The 18,581-nt window shown below is 43.9% G+C and overlaps 1 protein-coding gene across 2 annotated transcripts in view; it reads left to right on the top strand.

The window, feature by feature from the left end:
* Window positions 1-18,581, top strand: part of carm1 (coactivator-associated arginine methyltransferase 1) — a 97,743-nt gene that overhangs the window by 65,071 nt on the left and 14,091 nt on the right. For both annotated transcript variants that reach the window (XM_072491089.1, XM_072491088.1), the window contains exons 8-14: window positions 1,226-1,307; window positions 2,126-2,211; window positions 4,008-4,097; window positions 6,389-6,526; window positions 7,696-7,785; window positions 9,590-9,702; window positions 11,606-11,683. In XM_072491089.1, the coding sequence (XP_072347190.1) occupies window positions 1,226-1,307; window positions 2,126-2,211; window positions 4,008-4,097; window positions 6,389-6,526; window positions 7,696-7,785; window positions 9,590-9,702; window positions 11,606-11,683 (677 nt within the window). The remainder of the gene's footprint in view (window positions 1-1,225; window positions 1,308-2,125; window positions 2,212-4,007; window positions 4,098-6,388; window positions 6,527-7,695; window positions 7,786-9,589; window positions 9,703-11,605; window positions 11,684-18,581) is intronic.

Here is an 18,581-nt window from a genome sequence, read left to right as displayed (position 1 = left end):
AGCTGCCTCACGGTGCCGAGGGCCCAGATTTGATCACAGCTCTGAGTCACTGTCCGTGTGGAGTTTGCACATTGTCCCCGTGTTTGCGTGGGTTTCACCCCTACAACCCAAAGATGTGCAGGGTAGGTGGATTGGCCACGCTCAATTGCCCCTTAATTGGAAAAAAGGAATTGGACACTCATTGGAGTCGCTCATTTAAGACGGCAGAACGAGATAGATCCTTGATTAACAAGGGAATGAACGGTTATCGGGGATAGGCAGGAATGTAAGTTTGAAGTTGCAATTGGATCAGCCATTAACTTATTGAATGGTGGAGCAGGCCAGTTTTGAGGTGATTCATGTTTTTCTTAAATGAGGATTGTCTCTAAAATTCCCAATACGGATGCGAGAAGAGCAGATGAGTCTCGTTGAGTTCGTTTGTCACAAAATTGAGCTAAAGGCTTCCCCTGTATGTCACATGCAGGTACTTTACCACAATTTGTTGTACAGTAACTGCACAAACCAATGTTGCTCTCGTATTGCTGGAACCCATCTAATTGACTTCCATTGTAAACATGGTCGTCATTTACGATTTCACTGTTTGCGAGATTTTGTGGGAACAAAGCCTCTGCAGGCAGTGGAACCTTACAGCAATGCTTTTGGAAAGCAATGTCACTGATGTCCTATTTTGACAAGTGTTCTTTTCCTATTCCTGTGGGGAAGTTGCTGGCTCCCATTCATTCAGTACATATAATTGAAGGGCAAGTCACATATTTCTTCATTCCATTGCACAGTAAGTTGGAATATTTCGGAGACCACCCCAGAACGAAGCACCATATAGTGAGAACCATAACTGGCATTTAATGTGCCCGAAGTGCTCATGGGGAACACTTCTCTGCACAGTTCTCCCTGATTGTGGAAAAGTTCCTCCTCTTTTCTGACACTGTTGAGACCTTGGATCTTTTATGAGGAGCATCACATGCGGACCTATCCATGTACTAGGTTGAGCATGTGATATTTTCATGTTAAGCTTAATCTCAGGAGAATTTGTATAAATAGTTGTGGCACTCACTGTAACAAAGACTTGTTGCTTGTGAGCTTTGCTGATTCATACAGTTGCTACTTTGTACTGTTACTTGCTCCAATGTAACTCCAGTCTGGTGAGGAGATTTTTATTTCATTATAACTTACCAATTCAGTTCTGGTTTTGTTTTGACTCACCAACATATCTTGCATTTGATGCCAGGTATCAGCCATCCTTCCATGGTGTGGATTTATCAGCCCTGCGTGGTGCAGCAGTGGACGAATACTTCAAACAGCCTATTGTGGTGAGTGTGTTGAGAGCATTGCTAATTTAAAATATATTTGATCACGCCCCACAAATGGACTGATCACTATCTTCAGACGGGACACCAGGATTGATTTTTTTAAAAGTCTGACCTGTGATTGGCAAAAATGGTTTGGGCTTGTGGGACAGGGAAAAGAATATCCACATGGTTATTATTCAGTGGTCAGAATGATCATATGGATGTTTGGTGCAGACAAGATTGTACTTGACTGCTTGCTCTTCAGTCTAGGCTGCATTATGATGAATGGCCATTTGACTCATCTCCAAAATATGCTGGCATGTCCATAACAGCATGAGCAAAATTGGGCTTTGGGGAATATTTATTCATTTTTAATAAATCAATGCTGTGAGAAGTGTATGCTTGTAACCAAATGCGAGGTAAATTAAACACATCTTGACGGCACAGTGGTCTGCACTGCTGTCTCAGCCCCAGGGACCCGGGTTTGATTCCGGCCTTGGGTGATTGTCTGTGTGGAGTTTGCGCCTCTCCTGTGCCTGCGTGGGTTTCCTTCCACAGGGCAAAGATGTGCAGGTAGGTGGATTGGCTATGCTAAATTGTCCCTTAGTATCCAAAAGGTTAGGTGGGTTACGGGAATAAGGTGGGGGCCTGACCTTGGGTAGGGTGCTCTTTCGGAGGGTCGGTGCAGACTCGATGGGCTGAATGGTCTCCAGCACGGTTGGGATTCTATGGTTCTAAGATTGCACGGTGGCATTTCCAGTGTAAATGCTGGTGGCCCTTTTGTTAGTGCAGCCGTGCCTCCACAAGGATTACTGACCATTTTACTGTGTGTTTTTAAGGACACTTTTGACATCCGGATTCTAATGGCCAAGTCGGTGAAGTACACAGTGAACTTTCTAGAAGCCAAAGAGAATGATTTGCACCGGTAAGATGTCGAACTCGGAGAGCACAGTGCTGATGGAATACAAGTCCCAGAGAATCGTCTCACAACTCCTGTGTCTGGGGCTGGAGTCACAATGAACAGGGCTGATGGAGCACCAGTCACACAGAATCGCCACACAACTCCTGTATTTATTGGGGCTGGAATCAATTGGCTAAGATCAGGATTTGCTTGCAGGACCGCTAAATTTCCTGGTTATTTCAACAGCCAATCCATTAATGTTATTACAAGGGCGGAAGTACTGTAATTTCACGAAAATAACCCAGAAGGTATATCTTAAAACAAAATGATAGATACAGTGAGGGTTATGTGGGCGACTTTTGTTTGCAGAAGGCCTGACCAGTTCGATTACCCTGCAGTCACTGGTAAGTTGATGTGAGAATGGAGATGGCTGAATCTTGTATCTGTGTGTGTAAACAGGCATTTGTAACAATGTACAAGTTATTAACTTTTTTTTAAAACCAGTGAAGTTTGTGTAGCAAACTTGGGTGAGTGACTTTGAGCCAAGGGGTGCACACAATGTACTGTGGCCTTTTTTCTGTCTTTTTTTTTTACAAAAACAAATGTGGAGGGGTGAGATTTTCGTGAAATTACAGTAGGTCTGCTCTGATCTACTTCTGCCTAGATCCACACTTCATCCGAAACCTGGTTAATGTAGCACATGGTGATGCTGGCCACACTCCCCTCCAGTATTGGCCAGGTGCTCTCCAGTCCCAACTCTCTCAACTCTGTTTTTAAGAGCCTTTTCCACTGTGAAATGCATTTGTCAGTCATGGGGATGGCTCTTTCACAGCGTCAAATGGAGAATGTTGGGTATCTGGGACTGACCACAGGCAGTGATCACTGGGGCTAAACTTATATCAAAAACTCTGAGCAAAGAGCCCGTACCCCCAGATAAGCCATGGAATTGGTCCAGGGTGTATTTTCTTTTTGTTTGTTTTTAATTTATATGGCATGTTCGTGAGATGGATTTTAAGAAATGTTTTTTGTCACTTTGTGGCCACTTGACAGCTGGTCTGTTGCATGCTGTTTAGCATGATGGTGATTGCACTAACAGCTGTGTTGTAATCGTTACAAGATGACGGCATATTGTGATTGATTACGACATTAACCCTTCCTCCTGGTGGAAGTCCGGTCAGTTATGCACTGTTGCACAAGTGAAGGAATGCTTGGACCTTGCTGTGCTGAGGTACCACGTCTAATGCTGCGGGTCACTTAATGTTCCATTTTTTGCACTGTGCATGTGGATCTTGCAGGTAGCTGCACTCTTCAGAATAGATGCTTCTGAAATGCATTTATACAATCTGCAGCAATTTTTTAAATAATTAGATGTCACATCTTAATTACCACAGTGTTAATGTCTGATCATGGGCATTTTAGGCAATTGCAATGCATTGCCTGCAGCCTTCCCTGCAGCTGTTCCATTGCCAAGAGCTAGGCCTCTGTGAAGGGTAAAAGTGGAGCGAAAGGTTGGGTATGGCACTATGCTGGTACTTATGCAACTCTTGCATCTTGGAGTTACTTTGCATCTTCAAGGCGAGAACTAAACTGATCTCTAGAGCTACTTTTGTAGAAGACACTTTGTTTCCTAACTTTCTCCTGTTTTGTAACAGCGCTGAGGTACTTTGTGTGTGTGTGTGTGTGTGTGTGTGTGAGACGCGGAAAGCAGGGTGTCCTTGTGCACGCTGCGTGAACTGTGAGCAACAATTTTTAAAATAAATACTGACCTCAATTTGACTTTTTCTCCCCCAAATGTCTTCATCTCTTCTTTCTTATTACAGGATAGAAATCCCATTCAAGTTCCATATGTTGCATTCGGGGTTAGTCCATGGTTTGGCATTCTGGTTTGATGTGGCCTTCATTGGTTCCCAGTGAGTATTTAAGTTTGAAATTGTGTAAATTGCTGTTAATTCAGTTGCTTCTGGTGCATGGCACCACGAGAAGCTGCGCTATTCAAATAATAATCTCACTTTGAGTTTTGTCAAAGGCAGTAGCCGAGCAATGACTTTAATGGGGGGAAAAAAACATGTGTAGGAAAAGGTGGGGAGTGGCTCTTGTTGATGGGCCAAATGAGCACCACCAGTGCTTTTAACTATTCTATCATTCTCTACGTGACATAAAGTTTGTATTAAAGTATATGTTGCCAGGACTATGGACATGCCTCTTGTGGAAATCAATGGACCAAAATTGAGTCATAGGAACAGGAGTAAGCCAATTGGCTCCTTGAGCCGGTTCCGCCGTTTCATTTCGGTCAGTACTTTTATTACAGATCTGCCAATACTACAGATGCTGGAAATCAAAGTGCTGGAAAAACACAGCAGATCTGGCAGCATCTGTGGAGAGAGAAAGAGTTAACCTTTCAAATGACTCTTCTGCAGAACTGGTCTATATCTTGCTGCCTTCTGAGAACTGTGATTTTTTTTTAAAAAATTATTCTTTCATGGGGTGTGGATGTCACTGGCAAGGCCAGCATTTGTTGCCCATCCCTAATTGCCCTTGTACTGAGTGGCTTGCTGGGCCATTTCAGAGGGCAGGTGAGAGTCAACCATATAGCTGAAGGTCTGGAGTCACATGTAGACCAGACCGAGTAAGGATGGCAGATTTCCTTCCCTAAAGTAGATTACTGTCTAAGCAAATAACTGGTTTATTAGTTTCATGGTCGCCATCACTGAGACCAACTTTCAATTCTAGTTCTCAGATCAATAGCCTGGGATTCTGGATGACCAGTTCAGTGATATTACCACTATGACACTGTCTTCCCAAACCATGAGCCTTAATTCCCTTGCCTGAGAAAAAACTATCAATCTTGATGAAATTATAGCTCCATGTTTAGATCCCATCATGAGAAGTCAATACAAGACTTTACCTTGGATCAGGAAGCTGTGGGATAAAAGGCAAAATTGTACACTTGATGCTTAATCCACACACTATCTTTGGAAACAATAGTTAGAAGGAAATGAATAAGTGAACATAGGCAATAGCTCAAATGAGTTTTCCTGATGATGGACAAATGTTTTGTGTCCTGTGCAGTTGATGTAGTTTATGTGGATTTCAGCGAAGCCTTTGACAAGGTCCCACCTGGGAGATTTATAAAGAACGCAAATGCACATGGGATACAGAGTAATTTGTTACGGTGGATTAAAAATTGGCTTAGTTGTAAGAGTCAGAGGGTGGTGACAGAAGGCTGCTTTAGTGGCTGGAAGGACGTGTCCAGTGGTGTACCGAGTTCAGTACTGGGTCCCCTATTATTTATCATTTACATAAATGACTATGTTGGCGGGAGGATCAGTAAGTTTGCGGATGACACAAAGATTGGCCGGGTGGTTAACAGTGAGGTTGAGTGTCTTGGGTTACAGGAAGATTATAGATGAGATGGTCAAATGGAAAGATAAATGGCAGATGGAATTTAATCCTGAAAAGTGTACACATTAAAAGGAGTAATTTGACTGGGAAGTATTCAATGAACGGCATGACCCTAAGGCCTTCTGAGGAACAAGGGGACCTTGGTTTGTTTGTCCATAGAACTCTGAAGGTGGAAGGGCAGGTTAATAAGGTAGTGAAAAGGGCATATGGAATACTTGCCTTTATCAATTGAGGCATAGATTACAAAAGCGGGGGGGTCATTGAAGTTGTATAGGAGGGGATGAAGGGGAGATTCACCAGGATGTTGCCTAGGATGGAACATTTAAGTTAGGAAGACAGACAGGTTGGATAGGCTTGGGCTGTTTTCGTTGGAGCACAGAAGTCTAAAGGGGCGACCTGATCGAAGTGTACAATTGAGGGGCCTGGTCAGGGTAGATAGGGACACTTGGTTGAAGGGTCAGGCAGGAGGGGGCACAAGCTCAAGGTGAGGGGCTGGAGGTTTAGGGGGATTTGGAAAAAAACATTTTGCCCAGAGTAGTGACAGTCTGGAATGCACTGCTTGGGCGGGTGGCAGAGGTGGGATGCCTCACATTCTTTAAAAAGCACCTGGATGAGCACTTGGCACATCATTCAAGGCTATGGGCCAAATGTTGGCAAACGGGATTACGTGGACAGGTCAGGTGTTTTTCACGTGTTGGTTTAGACTCGATGGGCCGGAGGGCCTCTTCTGCACTATGATTCTGTGATGCTAACTCTATTTGGTCCTGATGGCATGTGCTGACCTCATTGCCTCTTTCAGAATGACAGTATGGCTCTCGACTGCTCCAACAGAGCCACTGACTCATTGGTACCAAGTTCGCTGTTTGCTTCAATCACCACTTTTCACAAAGGCAGGTGATACGCTCTCGGGGACTGCTGTGCTGAATGCCAACAAAAGGTGAGTTTGGCATGTGTGAATTTTTTTAAAATTAATTAAACTGGAATTGTTGACTTAAAAAAAAAATAACTTAATTATTGGCAATTGGTATTTATTTCTTGATTTTAAAACATTTTTGAGTAATTTATGAAAAACGTTTTTAGCACCATTAACATAGTAAAGCATCCAAAGGCACTTTGCATTATACCCACCGGAGATTAAAAGAATGAGAGGTGACCTTATTGAAGCGCACAAGATTCTGAGGGGATTTGATAGAGTAGAAATTGGGAGGACGTTACTCGTAGAGTCTAGAACCAGGAAACACAGTTTTAAAAATAATAATTCTCCTGTTTAAAGTGGATATTAGTAGATTTTTTTTTTTCTCTGAAGGGTTGTTAATATGTGGAATTCACTTCACCATGGGTCATCAAATTTATTCATGGCGGAGTCAGACAAGTTTTTGATAGACAAGGGAGTGAAGATTTATCGGGGGCAGGCAGCAAAGTAGAGTTGAGACCAGAGCCAGATCAACCATGATCTTATTGAATGGAAGAACAGGCTCGAAGGGCTGAATGGCCTATTTTTTCTGTTTCCTGTGTTCCTAGATAGGGAGGTGAAAGGTTTCCACAGGCTATTAGAGCTTATGTCCTAGGCAGCAGAAGGCCAAGTTTTAAAAATTGAACAAGTTGAGGATGTGCCGAGGCCAGTGCAGAGATTTCTGAGGGTTGTGGGGCTAGAGGAGGCTATAGAGATAGGAAAGGGTGAAGCCATGGAAGAATTTGAAAGCAAGAAAGCCAATCTTAGATAGAGGTGCAACCGAACCAGGTGCTGTTGGACCAGGAGCCAACACAGACGGTGAATGGGATCTCGTGTAAGTAGAGACATGAGTTTTGGATGAACCCTAATTTACAGCAGGGAGCGTATTAGAATTGTCCTGGAGAAGATTATTAGATAAGGCAAGCAATCTCTTTTTATTTTTAACTTGCACATCTTTGGATGTATTTTTTATTGATGTGTAGCTTCCGACTGTGATTGAGAATGCAGTGAGATGACTGAATCCTATGTAGATACTGCTGCTGCACAGGATGTGCGACCACTTTTGTCCATCAGCCTTACGATTGAGTTATTGGCTGTTTTTAGTCTCTGAACATGATGGAACCTTTTTGCTTTCCTCTTTTTTTTTCCTTTAGGCAAAGTTATGACATTAGTATTCTAGCCCAGGTGGATCAGACGGGTTCAAAATCTAGTAATGTGCTCGACCTGAAGAACCCCTTTTTTAGGTAAGCGTTGCTGCCTACTGCTGCTTTCATCACTGTACAAACCGACATTGCAGAAGTATTCAGCCTCACCCTCATTTTCTGCTGCTCTGCTTTCTCTTCCCTCCCACCGATCTTGGGGGGAAAGAAAGCACGGATGCCTCCTCATTGCCATTCACAAACAGCCCAAATATATTTCCTGGTCACTCATCCAGGTGATATGTTGGGCATCTATGGGAACATACACTACTGAGCAAGGCGCTGTGTATTTCCAAGAGGTTTTGAGTGGGTCTGTCTATGGCAGCCATTGTTTTAACATCCGGTACTTGGCATTTTAATGTTGCTTCCTTAAACGCTTACGGGTTTTGATGGAAGTCTGGATTATAGGAAATGTCTCTCATTTTCACACTCCCCTAAGTGTGATTTGTCTGTTTCTGATCTTCACCTTGGAATGTGGCCTTGCATTTTTAAGCAGTTTGCTCTTTCTCCATTCAAATTGCAAAATTTCCAGTCAGTTGAAAAATCATATTTTCAAAAAAAATAGAGGGACATGGCATTGTGGCAGTAGAGGTGCAAGTCGTTGGGACAGAATTCCAGGGTAGGAGGGAAGCCGAGGAAATCTGGCAAAGAGATGTATGTGTTTGCATGGCCCAGAATATGACAGAAAAAAGGCTGGTCGACCCCAACGGAGTGGACCACTTTTCTAGTCGTGTACCGATGGGGAAAACCCAATGCCCCCAAGGAACAGCCAACACAACCTCAACTCCCTGTGGCACTCCTGTAGCATTCTTCAATTATCGAGAGAAAACAGAAAAGGTGGATTAGGTCCAACATTAGTGAAACTCTGTGAATATTGAGTTTCTCTTCTGATCTACAAAGATTACAACACAGCAGCTAAATTTTTTGTGTTTGCATTTTGTGGTTACTTTAACCGCCCCCCCCTTTTCCGTTTATGTTGTTTTGTTATCCTAAATATTGAATGGTGATGCATTGTGAAAGAAGAACTGGACTCGCCCTGAACTTACATTGGGTGCAACACTAGTCATTTTAATTCTGCCTGGTGAATGGTTGTGCTATATCCTCTTGCCCATGCCCTCTTTCCCCCGTCTTACAAACTGAGGAATCAGTAAGTCTATGTTATTCATAATTCCATAAAGAGATAAAAATGGAAAATGCTGGCTATAGTAAGTCAGGCAGCAACTGGAGAGAGATGTATTGAGTTCATGTTTCAGGTCAATGACCTTTTTGTCAGAACTGGATAACGGTAGTGACAGGCTTTAAACAAGTACAGAAACTGGGGGGTGGGGGGGGGGACACAAGGTCTGTGATAGGGTGGAAACAGGAGCAAGTAAGTGCGAAGAAATGATAGTGCAAGGCATAAGGGAATGGTAACGGGACAAGTAAAGAAATAAACAATAGGTGCGTCTTGATTTCTGTGCTGTCCGTTCAATGTAATTCTAGTCAAATTATAAGTCCATGGCCACCACCACCACCTCTGTTAACATACTTCAGTGCTGTCAATTACAGCGTCTGTGAGTGTGTGTCTGCAGCAGTTTCGTCACAGCAGTCAGGTCTGTGATCATTCTGGCCTTTGAGCTGCTTGGAATTCTGAAACCATACAAACTAGAGAAGCAGTCAAAGGTTTAACGTCAGGCTAGCCTTTCTTGTTAAAAATGCACACGCTTTAAATAATAAAGGGTGCCCCACTCCCTGTCGCCTAACCGTCTTCCCCTATAATTGCACGTATTTGTATATTTTTCTTTCCAATCATCCGTCATCTGTAAGGATTCATTTTGTTTCCTCCCCCCACCCACCCCACCCCCGCCAGGTACACAGGAACAACTCCCTCACCACCCCCAGGTTCACATTATGTATCGCCGTCGGAAACCATGTGGAACACATCTGCCTCTTACAACCTTAGCTCAGGATTGGCGGTGTCTGGTATTGTACACTCTTTCTTACTCTCTGGCCTGCAAAATATCAGTAATTTTAATTCCGATCCCCAAATTTTAGTTGTGTGTTTCAGAATCATGATCTGAACTTGTATTTGCCATGGGCTGATCCAGAAATTTAGACATGGTGAATCACAGACTGCATGTGGTCTGTATCCTGGAACATTACCTGGCTGGAAATGTTAAAACATTTATTTAATTTTTTGGTTGTCTTGAGTATTCAGCAACTCAGTTTATCCAATTGACCGTTTCCTAAATCTATGTTGCCTGCTGCATCTCGCTTTGCGTTTTATCTTTTTCGTTCGTCCCTTTCCTTCCTCTGTGGTATGTGGTTTTTTTATTCTTTCACCGTATGTGGGCGCCACTGGCTAGGCGAGTACTTGTTGCTACGTCCCTAATTGCCCCCGAGAAGGTGATCTGCCTTCTTGAACTGCTGCAGTACACAAACAAGGTGTGTCCACAGTGCTGTTAGGGAGGCAGTTCTGAAATTTTGCCCCAGCGACAGTAAAGGGATGGAAATCTAGCTGCAAGTCAGGGTGGGGAGTGGCTTGGAGGGGAACTTGCAGGTGATGGTGTTCCAATGCATCTGCTGTCCTCGTCTGTCTAGGTGAATGCTGCAATGGAGTGAGTGCCAAGGGTAGTGAGACCTTGTTCCGTTCAATGCTGCTGTTCACCTTCTGTGGACTTTGAGCACTCTGGCCATTCTCCAGGAGGGCACCTTCCTGATGGTGCTTCTCCAGTCGACGATTCATGTCACCGGATTGTGATTTGTAAATGTTAGTTTTTGGCTGACTCTGAATTCACTTTCCTGCCCAACTAAGATACGGCTTTCTCTCACCCCGGAGAAAATGCACCTTGCTGCCAAATATATTCTTCTGACCTGATGGTAGAAAGTGTTTTTCTTTTCATTTTCTTTGATCCCTGCGATCAAATTTCTCTCTTCAATGCTTGATCTTCCACCAGATTTTGCTGTCAAAATAACTGAGGCTAATGACATTGTTATTTAAGTGTCGAAGATGCAGCAGCTTCGGGAAAGTGCACTATTAATTGCCAATATCCAACGGTTATTGTAATTATTGTATTGTTCCAGCATTAACTTTGTGAAAATAGCATTTTGCTATCAACCTCCGAACTGTTAATCTCTCCATAGAAAGCTGTATTTTAATACCAAATGTTCCTTTGAAAGATGTGATATTGGTCATTACTATCAATCAACCTCCCTGGTTCTGTAAATCAACAATTTCCTATGTGTGTGTGTGTGCGTACGACTGTATCTCTGTCCTCTTTTCTCTCTCTCTCTCTCTCTCTCTTTCATATATCTCACATAGAATTCACCCACTCCAGTTTACACTTCCTGCTTGGTCTTTGTTTATTTCTCAATCTGATTGAATTAAGGAGATACCATGTTAGCTGCCCTGTTCACTCGGGTCCCAAGTGTACCGTTTCTCTCACTGCACCATTTATCAGCTGGCGCACTCAGAAACTTGGTGCGCGCAAATGTTTTTACCTGAGGGACAAGTAGAGGCCACCCGATGCCCCTTCCCAGCAAAATCTGACCCATTGTCAGTTGAGACTACACCAGGAGTCGGCTTTTAAAAGAGTTGTTACTCCTGTTGTCTTCTTGTTGGTCAACTGAGCTTCACCCTAGTTTTGTCTGGCAGATGCGTTCCATTAGAGGGAAGAATTTGGTTTTATTTTTCATGTCCAGTGTCCTGAAACACACATTTTCAAAGTAATAGCACATCTTCATGGAACTGTAAGAATACACACCAAGATGCTGTTTGTTTGATGTGCTGAGTTGTAGTAATAATGCTGCTGTTTTATAATTGTATTAAATTCCATGCTGATGGATATCACTATACTATATGACATTCTGCTTTTTGCTTTCTAAGGAGTCCCGACGGCATATGACCTGAGCAGTGTAATTGCCAGTGGATCTGGAGTCAGCCACAACAATCTGATTCCATTAGGTAGGTAAACAATCATTTCCTGGTCAGGAGCTTTGAGTGTTGTAAGAATTTTCACAGGAACATTAATAGTCAAGCATAGTTAGTCAAACTCCAAACCCGATTAATTTCAAAATAACCCTCCTCTGCCACTTTGGCTTCCCAGCCAAAGCACCCTCCGTCTTTAAGTGGCACTCATCCCGTGTTATGATTTAAGAGCGTGTATTTTCCTACGACTGCAGGAGGCAACTTTTCTCATTTTGCTTACAAATTAATTCTGGGTGGAAGCTCAATTCACAAGTTTCAACTTGGCACCGCTTTGCATTTGCAGTCATGTGTGGCAATGGCATAAATTCTATATCGGCTTGTTCTAGGAGAGCAGCCAGTGTGATAGTCATTACAGTAGGATTCCAATTCCTACATCTTAATATTTTTACATGGCGTACAGGAGGTTATAGTTTAGTTTGGAGTTTGTCTCTATCTTAGTTGTATGATCATCTGCTAGGATGCTTATAACTATTTGTATAGGTTAATTTCTAGATTTGTTGTTGGATTTTGCTCCCACTTGCCCCAGTCTTTTGTGGTGTATATTTAGAACCATTTTGATTGTATCTGGTTAAACGGTTACTCTGTGACTTATACTGTAAACCTGAAATAATTCCTCCACATTCCCAGGATTAAATTGTTCTGGGTTCTCATCTGGCATTAGACTCCCAGTGTTGCTCTGGCCATGCTGACTTGAGACCTTGTACGGCAATATTGAAGTACTTACATGACAGGATTGGGGATTATGTGAGACAAAAGTATGTAATTCCTGAGCTGTTGTTTGCTTTCTGCAGGCATGGGACCAGATTTGTCTGCCTTCTGGCCTTAAATGGGAGACCCATTTGGGCAAGGGTTCAACAGTAACTTGCATGGGTCATTATTCCACATTAGAATTAAAATAAACCACCCACCCAGCTACAACTCCTGTGCCACATCCTCATAAAATAAGACATGGGAATGAGCAAAAGATCCATTCCCAGTGTTCTGCCGATCTGATTCTAAATAGACATGACCCATTCTGGTTGGCTCCCGAATTGTCCTCACCTTGCACAGGTTTTGCACTGAGTGCTGAATTTGGTGCTTTTTGAGTGCGATAGTGAGAGTTTGGTGACCGAGGGAGTATAAGGCTTCATTTTTATCTAAAGTTTAGTCTTTCTTTTATTTAGTTAATTAACTTAAAAGTTGCTGTTTGGTTTAGAAGAAGGTGAATTTTCAATCAGCTTTAAACAGGCTTCTACTTCTAGGCACTTGCAGCTGGAGCTTGTTAATTAGTTAATTGGATTAGGCCAGTTTTTCAGAGGCTAGATTCACAGTATAAAAGTGATCCCCTACAGTGCAGACTTTGTTTGCACTGAGTGCTGAATTTGGTGCTTTTTGAGTGCGATAGTGAGAGTTTGGTGACCGAGGGAGTGCTGAATTTGGTGCTTTTTGAGTGCGATAGTGAGAGTTTGGTGACCGAGGGAGTGCTGAATTTGGTGCTTTTTGAGTGCGATAGTGAGAGTTTGGTGACCGAGGGAGTTAGGTGAGGAGGGAGTAAGGTGCTCCTTTCATTTTGTTTCCGACATTTCCGCAAAGAGTGCGAAGAGAGCCAGGAGTTTACAGGAAGTGTAGCTGACTGGGAGCAGAGTCGGAGGGCGGAGATCTAGTTAGTCCACACAGCAGATATATTCTGTAAGGTAAGAGGGGATGGAGGCTAGGCCAGTTACATGCTCCTCCTGTAGGATGTGGGTGGTGAGGGATACCACCAGTGTCCCCACTGACTATACCTGCGGGAAGTGCACCCAACTTCAGCTCCTCAAAGACCGTGTTAGGGAACTGGAGCTGAAGCTGGATGAACTTCGGATCATCCGGGAGGCAGAGGGGGTGATTGAGAAGAGTTACAGGGAGGTAACCACACCCAAGGTACAGGACAAGAATAGCTGGGTTACAGTCAGGGGGAAAAAAACAAACAGGCAGACAGTGCAGGGATCCCTCGTGGCCGTTCCCCTTCAAAACAAGTATACCGTTTTGGATGCTGTTGGGGGGGATGACCTACCGGGGGAAGGCTCTAGCGGCCAGGTCTCTGGCACTGAGTCTGGCTCTGGGGCTCGGAAGGGGGGAGAATAGAAAAGCAATAGTTGTAGGAGATTCAATGGTTAGGGGAATAGATAGGAGATTCTGTGGTCGCGAGCGAGACTCCCGGAAGGTATGTTGCCTCCCGGGTGCCAGGGCCAGGGATGTCTCGGATCGTGTCTTCAGGATCCTTAAGTGGGAGGGGGAGCAGCCAGAAGTCGTGGTGCACATTGGTACCAACGACATAGGTAGGAAAAGGGGTGTGGAGGTAATAAACAAGTTTAGGGAGTTAGGCTGGAAGTTGAAAGCCAGGACAGACAGAGTTGTCATCTCTGGTTTGTTGCCGGTGCCACGTGATAGCGAGGCTAGGAATAGGGAGAGAGTGCAGTTGAACACGTGGCTGCAGGAATGGTGTAGGAGGGAGGGCTTCAGGTATTTGGATAATTGGAGCGCATTCTGGGGAAGGTGGGACCTGTACAAGCAGGACCGGTTGCATCTGAACCAGAGGGGCACCAATATCCTGGGACGGAGGTTTGCTAGTACTCTTCGGGAGGGTTTAAACTAATTTGGCAGGGGAATGGGAACCGGATTTGTAGTCCAGCAACTAAGGTAGCCGATATTCAGGACGCCAAAGCATGTAATGAGGCAGTGGGGAAGGGAACACTGACAAAGGAGAGTATTTGCAGGCACGGAGATGGGTTGAAGTGTGTATACTTCAACGCAAGAAGCATCAGGAATAAGGTGAACTTAAGGCATGGATCGGTACTTGGGACTACGATGTGGTGGCCATCACGGAAACTTGGATAGAAGAGGGGCAGAAATGGTTGTTGGAGGTCCCTGGTTATAGATGTTTCAATAAGATTAGGGAGGGTGGTAAAAGAGGTGGGGGGGGTGGCATTATTAATTAGAGATAGTATAACAGCTGCAGAAAGGCAGTTCGAGGAGTATCACCCTATTGAGGTAGTATGGGTTGAAGTCAGAAATAGGAAAGGAGCAGTCACCTTGTTAGGAGTTTTCTATAGGCCCCCCAATAGTAGCAGAGATGTGGAGGAACAGATTGGGAAACAGATTTTGGAAAGGTGCAGAAGTCATAGGGTAGTAGTCATGGGCGACTTTAACTTCCCAAATATTGAGTGGAAACTCTTTAGATCAAATAGTTTGGATGGGGTGGTGTTTGTGCAGTGTGTCCAGGAAGCTTTTCTAACACAGTATGTAGATTGTCCAACCAGAGGAGGGGCAATATTGGATTTAGTACTGGGTAATGAACCAGGGCAAGTGATAGATTTGTTAGTGAGGGAGCATTTTGGAGATAGTGACCACAATTCTGTGACTTTCACTTTAGTAATGGAGAGGGATAGGTACGTGCAACAGGGCAAGGTTTACAATTGGGGGAAGGGTAAATACGATGTTGTCAGACAAGAATTGAAGTGCATAAGTTGGGAACATAGGCTGGCAGGGAAGGACACAAGTGAAATGTGGAACTTGTTCAAGGAACAGGTGCTACGTGTCCTTGATATGTATGTCCCTGTCAGGCAGGGAAGAGATGGTCGAGTGAGGGAACCATGGTTGACAAGAGAGGTTGAATGTCTTGTTAAGAGGAAAAAGGTGACTTATGTAAGGCTGAGGAAACAAGGTTCAGACAGGGCATTGGGGGGATACAAGATAGCCAGGAGGGAACTGAAGAAAGGGATTAGGAGAGCTAAGAGAGGGCATGAACAATCTTTGGCGGGTAGGATCAAGGAAAACCCCAAGGCCTTTTACACATATGTGAGAAATATGAGAATGACTAGAGCGAGGGTAGGTCCGATCAAGGACAGTAGCGGGAGATTGTGTATTGAGTCTGAAGAGATAGGCGAGGTCTTGAACGAGTACTTTTCTTCTGTATTTACAAATGAGAGGGGCGATATTGTTGGAGAGGACAGTGTGAAACAGATTGGTAAGCTCGAGGAAATACTTGTTAGGAAGGAAGATGTGTTGGGCATTTTGAAAAACTTGAGGATAGACAAGTCCCCCGGGCCTGACGGGATATATCCAAGGATTCTATGGGAAGCAAGAGATGAAATTGCAGAGCCGTTGGCAATTATCTTTTCATCCTCACTGTCAACAGGGGTGGTACCAGGGGATTGGAGAGTGGCGAATGTCGTGCCCCTGTTCAAAAAAGGAACTAGGGATAACCCTGGGAATTACAGGCCAGTTAGTCTTACTTCGGTGGTAGGCAAAATAATGGAAAGGGTACTGAAGGATAGGATTTCTGAGCATCTGGAAAGACACTGCTTGATTAGGGATAGTCAGCACGGATTTGTGAGGGGTAGGTCTTGCCTTACAAATCTTATTGAATTCTTTGAGGAGGTGACCAAGCATGTGGATGAAGGTAAAGCAGTGGATGTAGTGTACATGGATTTTAGTAAGGCATTTGATAAAGTTCCCCATGGTAGGCTTCTGCACAAAGTAAGGAGGCATGGGATAGTGGGAAATTTGGCCAGTTGGATAACGAACTGGCTAACCGATAGAAGTCAGAGAGTGGTGGTGGATGGCAAATATTCAGCCTGGATCCCAGTTACCAGTGGTGTACCGCAGGGATCAGTTCTGGGTCCTCTGCTGTTTGTGATTTTCATTAATGACTTGGATGAGGGAGTTGAAGGGTGGGTCAGTAAATTTGCAGACGATACGAAGATTGGTGGAGTTGTGGATAGTAAGGAGGGCTGTTGTCGGCTGCAAAGAGACATAGATAGGATGCAGAGCTGGGCTGAGAAGTGGCAGATGGAGTTTAACCCTGAAAAGTGTGAGGTTGTCCATTTTGGAAGGACAAATATGAATGCGGAATACAGGGTTAACGGTAGAGTTCTTGGCATTGTGGAGGAGCAGAGAGATCTTGGAGTCTATGTTCATACATCTTTGAAAGTTGCCACTCAAGTGGATAGAGCTGTGAAGAAGGCCTATGGTGTGCTCGCGTTCATTAACAGAGGGATTGAATTTAAGAGCCGTGAGGTGATGATGCAGCTGTACAAAACTTTGGTAAGGCCACATTTGGAGTACTGTGTACAGTTCTGGTCGCCTCATTTTAGGAAGGATGTGGAAGCTCTGGAAAAGGTGCAAAGAAGATTTACCAGGATGTTGCCTGGAATGGAGAGTAGGTCTTACGAGGAAAGGTTGAGGGTGCTAGGCCTTTTCTCATTAGAGCGGAGAAGGATGAGGGGCGACTTGATAGAGGTTTATAAGATGATCAGGGGAATAGATAGACAGTCAGAGACTTTTTCCCCAGGTGGAACACACCATTACAAGGGGACATAAATTTAAGGTGAAAGGTGGAAGATATAGGAGGGATATCAGAGGTAGGTTCTTTACCCAGAGAGTAGTGGGGGCATGGAATGCACTGCCTGTGGAAGTAGTTGAGTCGGAAACATTAGTGACCTTCAAGCAGCTGTTGGATAGGTACATGGATTACGGGAAAATGATATAGTGTAGATTTATTTGTTCTTAAGGGCAGCACGGTAGCATTGTGGATAGCACAATTGCTTCACAGATCCATGGTCCCAGGTTCGATTTCGGCTTGGGTCATTGTCTGTGCGGAGTCTGCACGTCCTCCCCGTGTCTGCGTGGGTTTCCTCCGGGTGCTCCGGTTTCCTCCCACAGTCCAAAGATGTGCGGGTTAGGTGAATTGGCCAATGATAAATTGCCCTTAATGTCCAAATTGCCCTTGGTGTTGGGTGGAGGTGTTGAGTTTGGGTAGGGTGCTCTTTCCAAGAGCTGGTGCAGACTCAGGGGGCCGAATGGCCTCCTTCTGCACTGTAGATTCAATGATAATCTATGATTAATCTAGGACAAAGGTTCGGCACAACATCGTGGGCCGAAGGGCCTGTTCTGTGCTGTATTTTCTATGTTCTATGTTCTTGCTACAGAAAAATTCCCAATGATTATCCTGTACCTCTTCATGACAGCCAGGTCTTAAGGGGGAGAGCCCAAGATATAGATAAATCTATGAGGTGTTTTTAAAGTTGCACAAAGGCTTTACGCTTTAATAACCTTTTAGATGTACGTGTGAAAGCAAACTAAATGGTGTATGCAAATTTATGAAGCCTTTTTTTAATGTTATTATGGGCTTCAGATCTACCAGCCATAATGCACAGCTTTTCTTCTGTCCCATTTCCGTTTAGTTCCAGCATCTAAGGTGAACTGAAAAAGCATGAACATAGCATTAATAACATATGTGAAGAATGATGCTTTCATGTGTTCATTACAATTTGCTTCTATCATGTGCATATTCAAAGTTATTAAAGCTGTACAAGGACCGTACAAATGCCCTTTCCAAATGCCCTCCATAGTGATGCTTAAACATGTAAGGTGGTCAGGTCTTTCCAGACTTGTCTATTTTACACTGTCGAAACCTGTGGAATTATTGGAAATAAGGATTTCCTATTCAATAGATTCCTCCATATCAATGCCTGTTGATGTGCATTCAAGCACACCTTCTTGCACTCTGGATTTTTTTTTTAATTCCCCCTTCCTAGGGTTATTTTTAGAACACAATTTGAAGGGAGAAGAAAAGGAACAATTTTGGATATCTTTAATTTGTTTTGAGGCAGCTGTAATTATTATACTTTCAAGATCAAATTTTAACTAATTGTGGAAAGCTGCCCACATCTTTTAAATAGTGGCCTGTTCTATTGGTTCTTGTCTTGATCCATCTTCCTAGACTGGCAACAGCCTTGCGTGGCGCGAAATGTTAGGCATGGTGAGAAATCACATTTGTTAGTCTGAAGTTGGTGGAAGGGGCAGGTTTGAAAAGGTTCATGCACTTGTGTTGCCTAATGACAACAGAAGTGTC

Source organism: Scyliorhinus torazame, chromosome 27 (genome assembly GCF_047496885.1).
Source record: "Scyliorhinus torazame isolate Kashiwa2021f chromosome 27, sScyTor2.1, whole genome shotgun sequence".
Classification (NCBI taxonomy): domain Eukaryota; kingdom Metazoa; phylum Chordata; class Chondrichthyes; order Carcharhiniformes; family Scyliorhinidae; genus Scyliorhinus; species Scyliorhinus torazame.
Note: the sequence above shows the minus strand (reverse complement) of the source record. Positions and strands in the feature narration are given on the sequence as shown.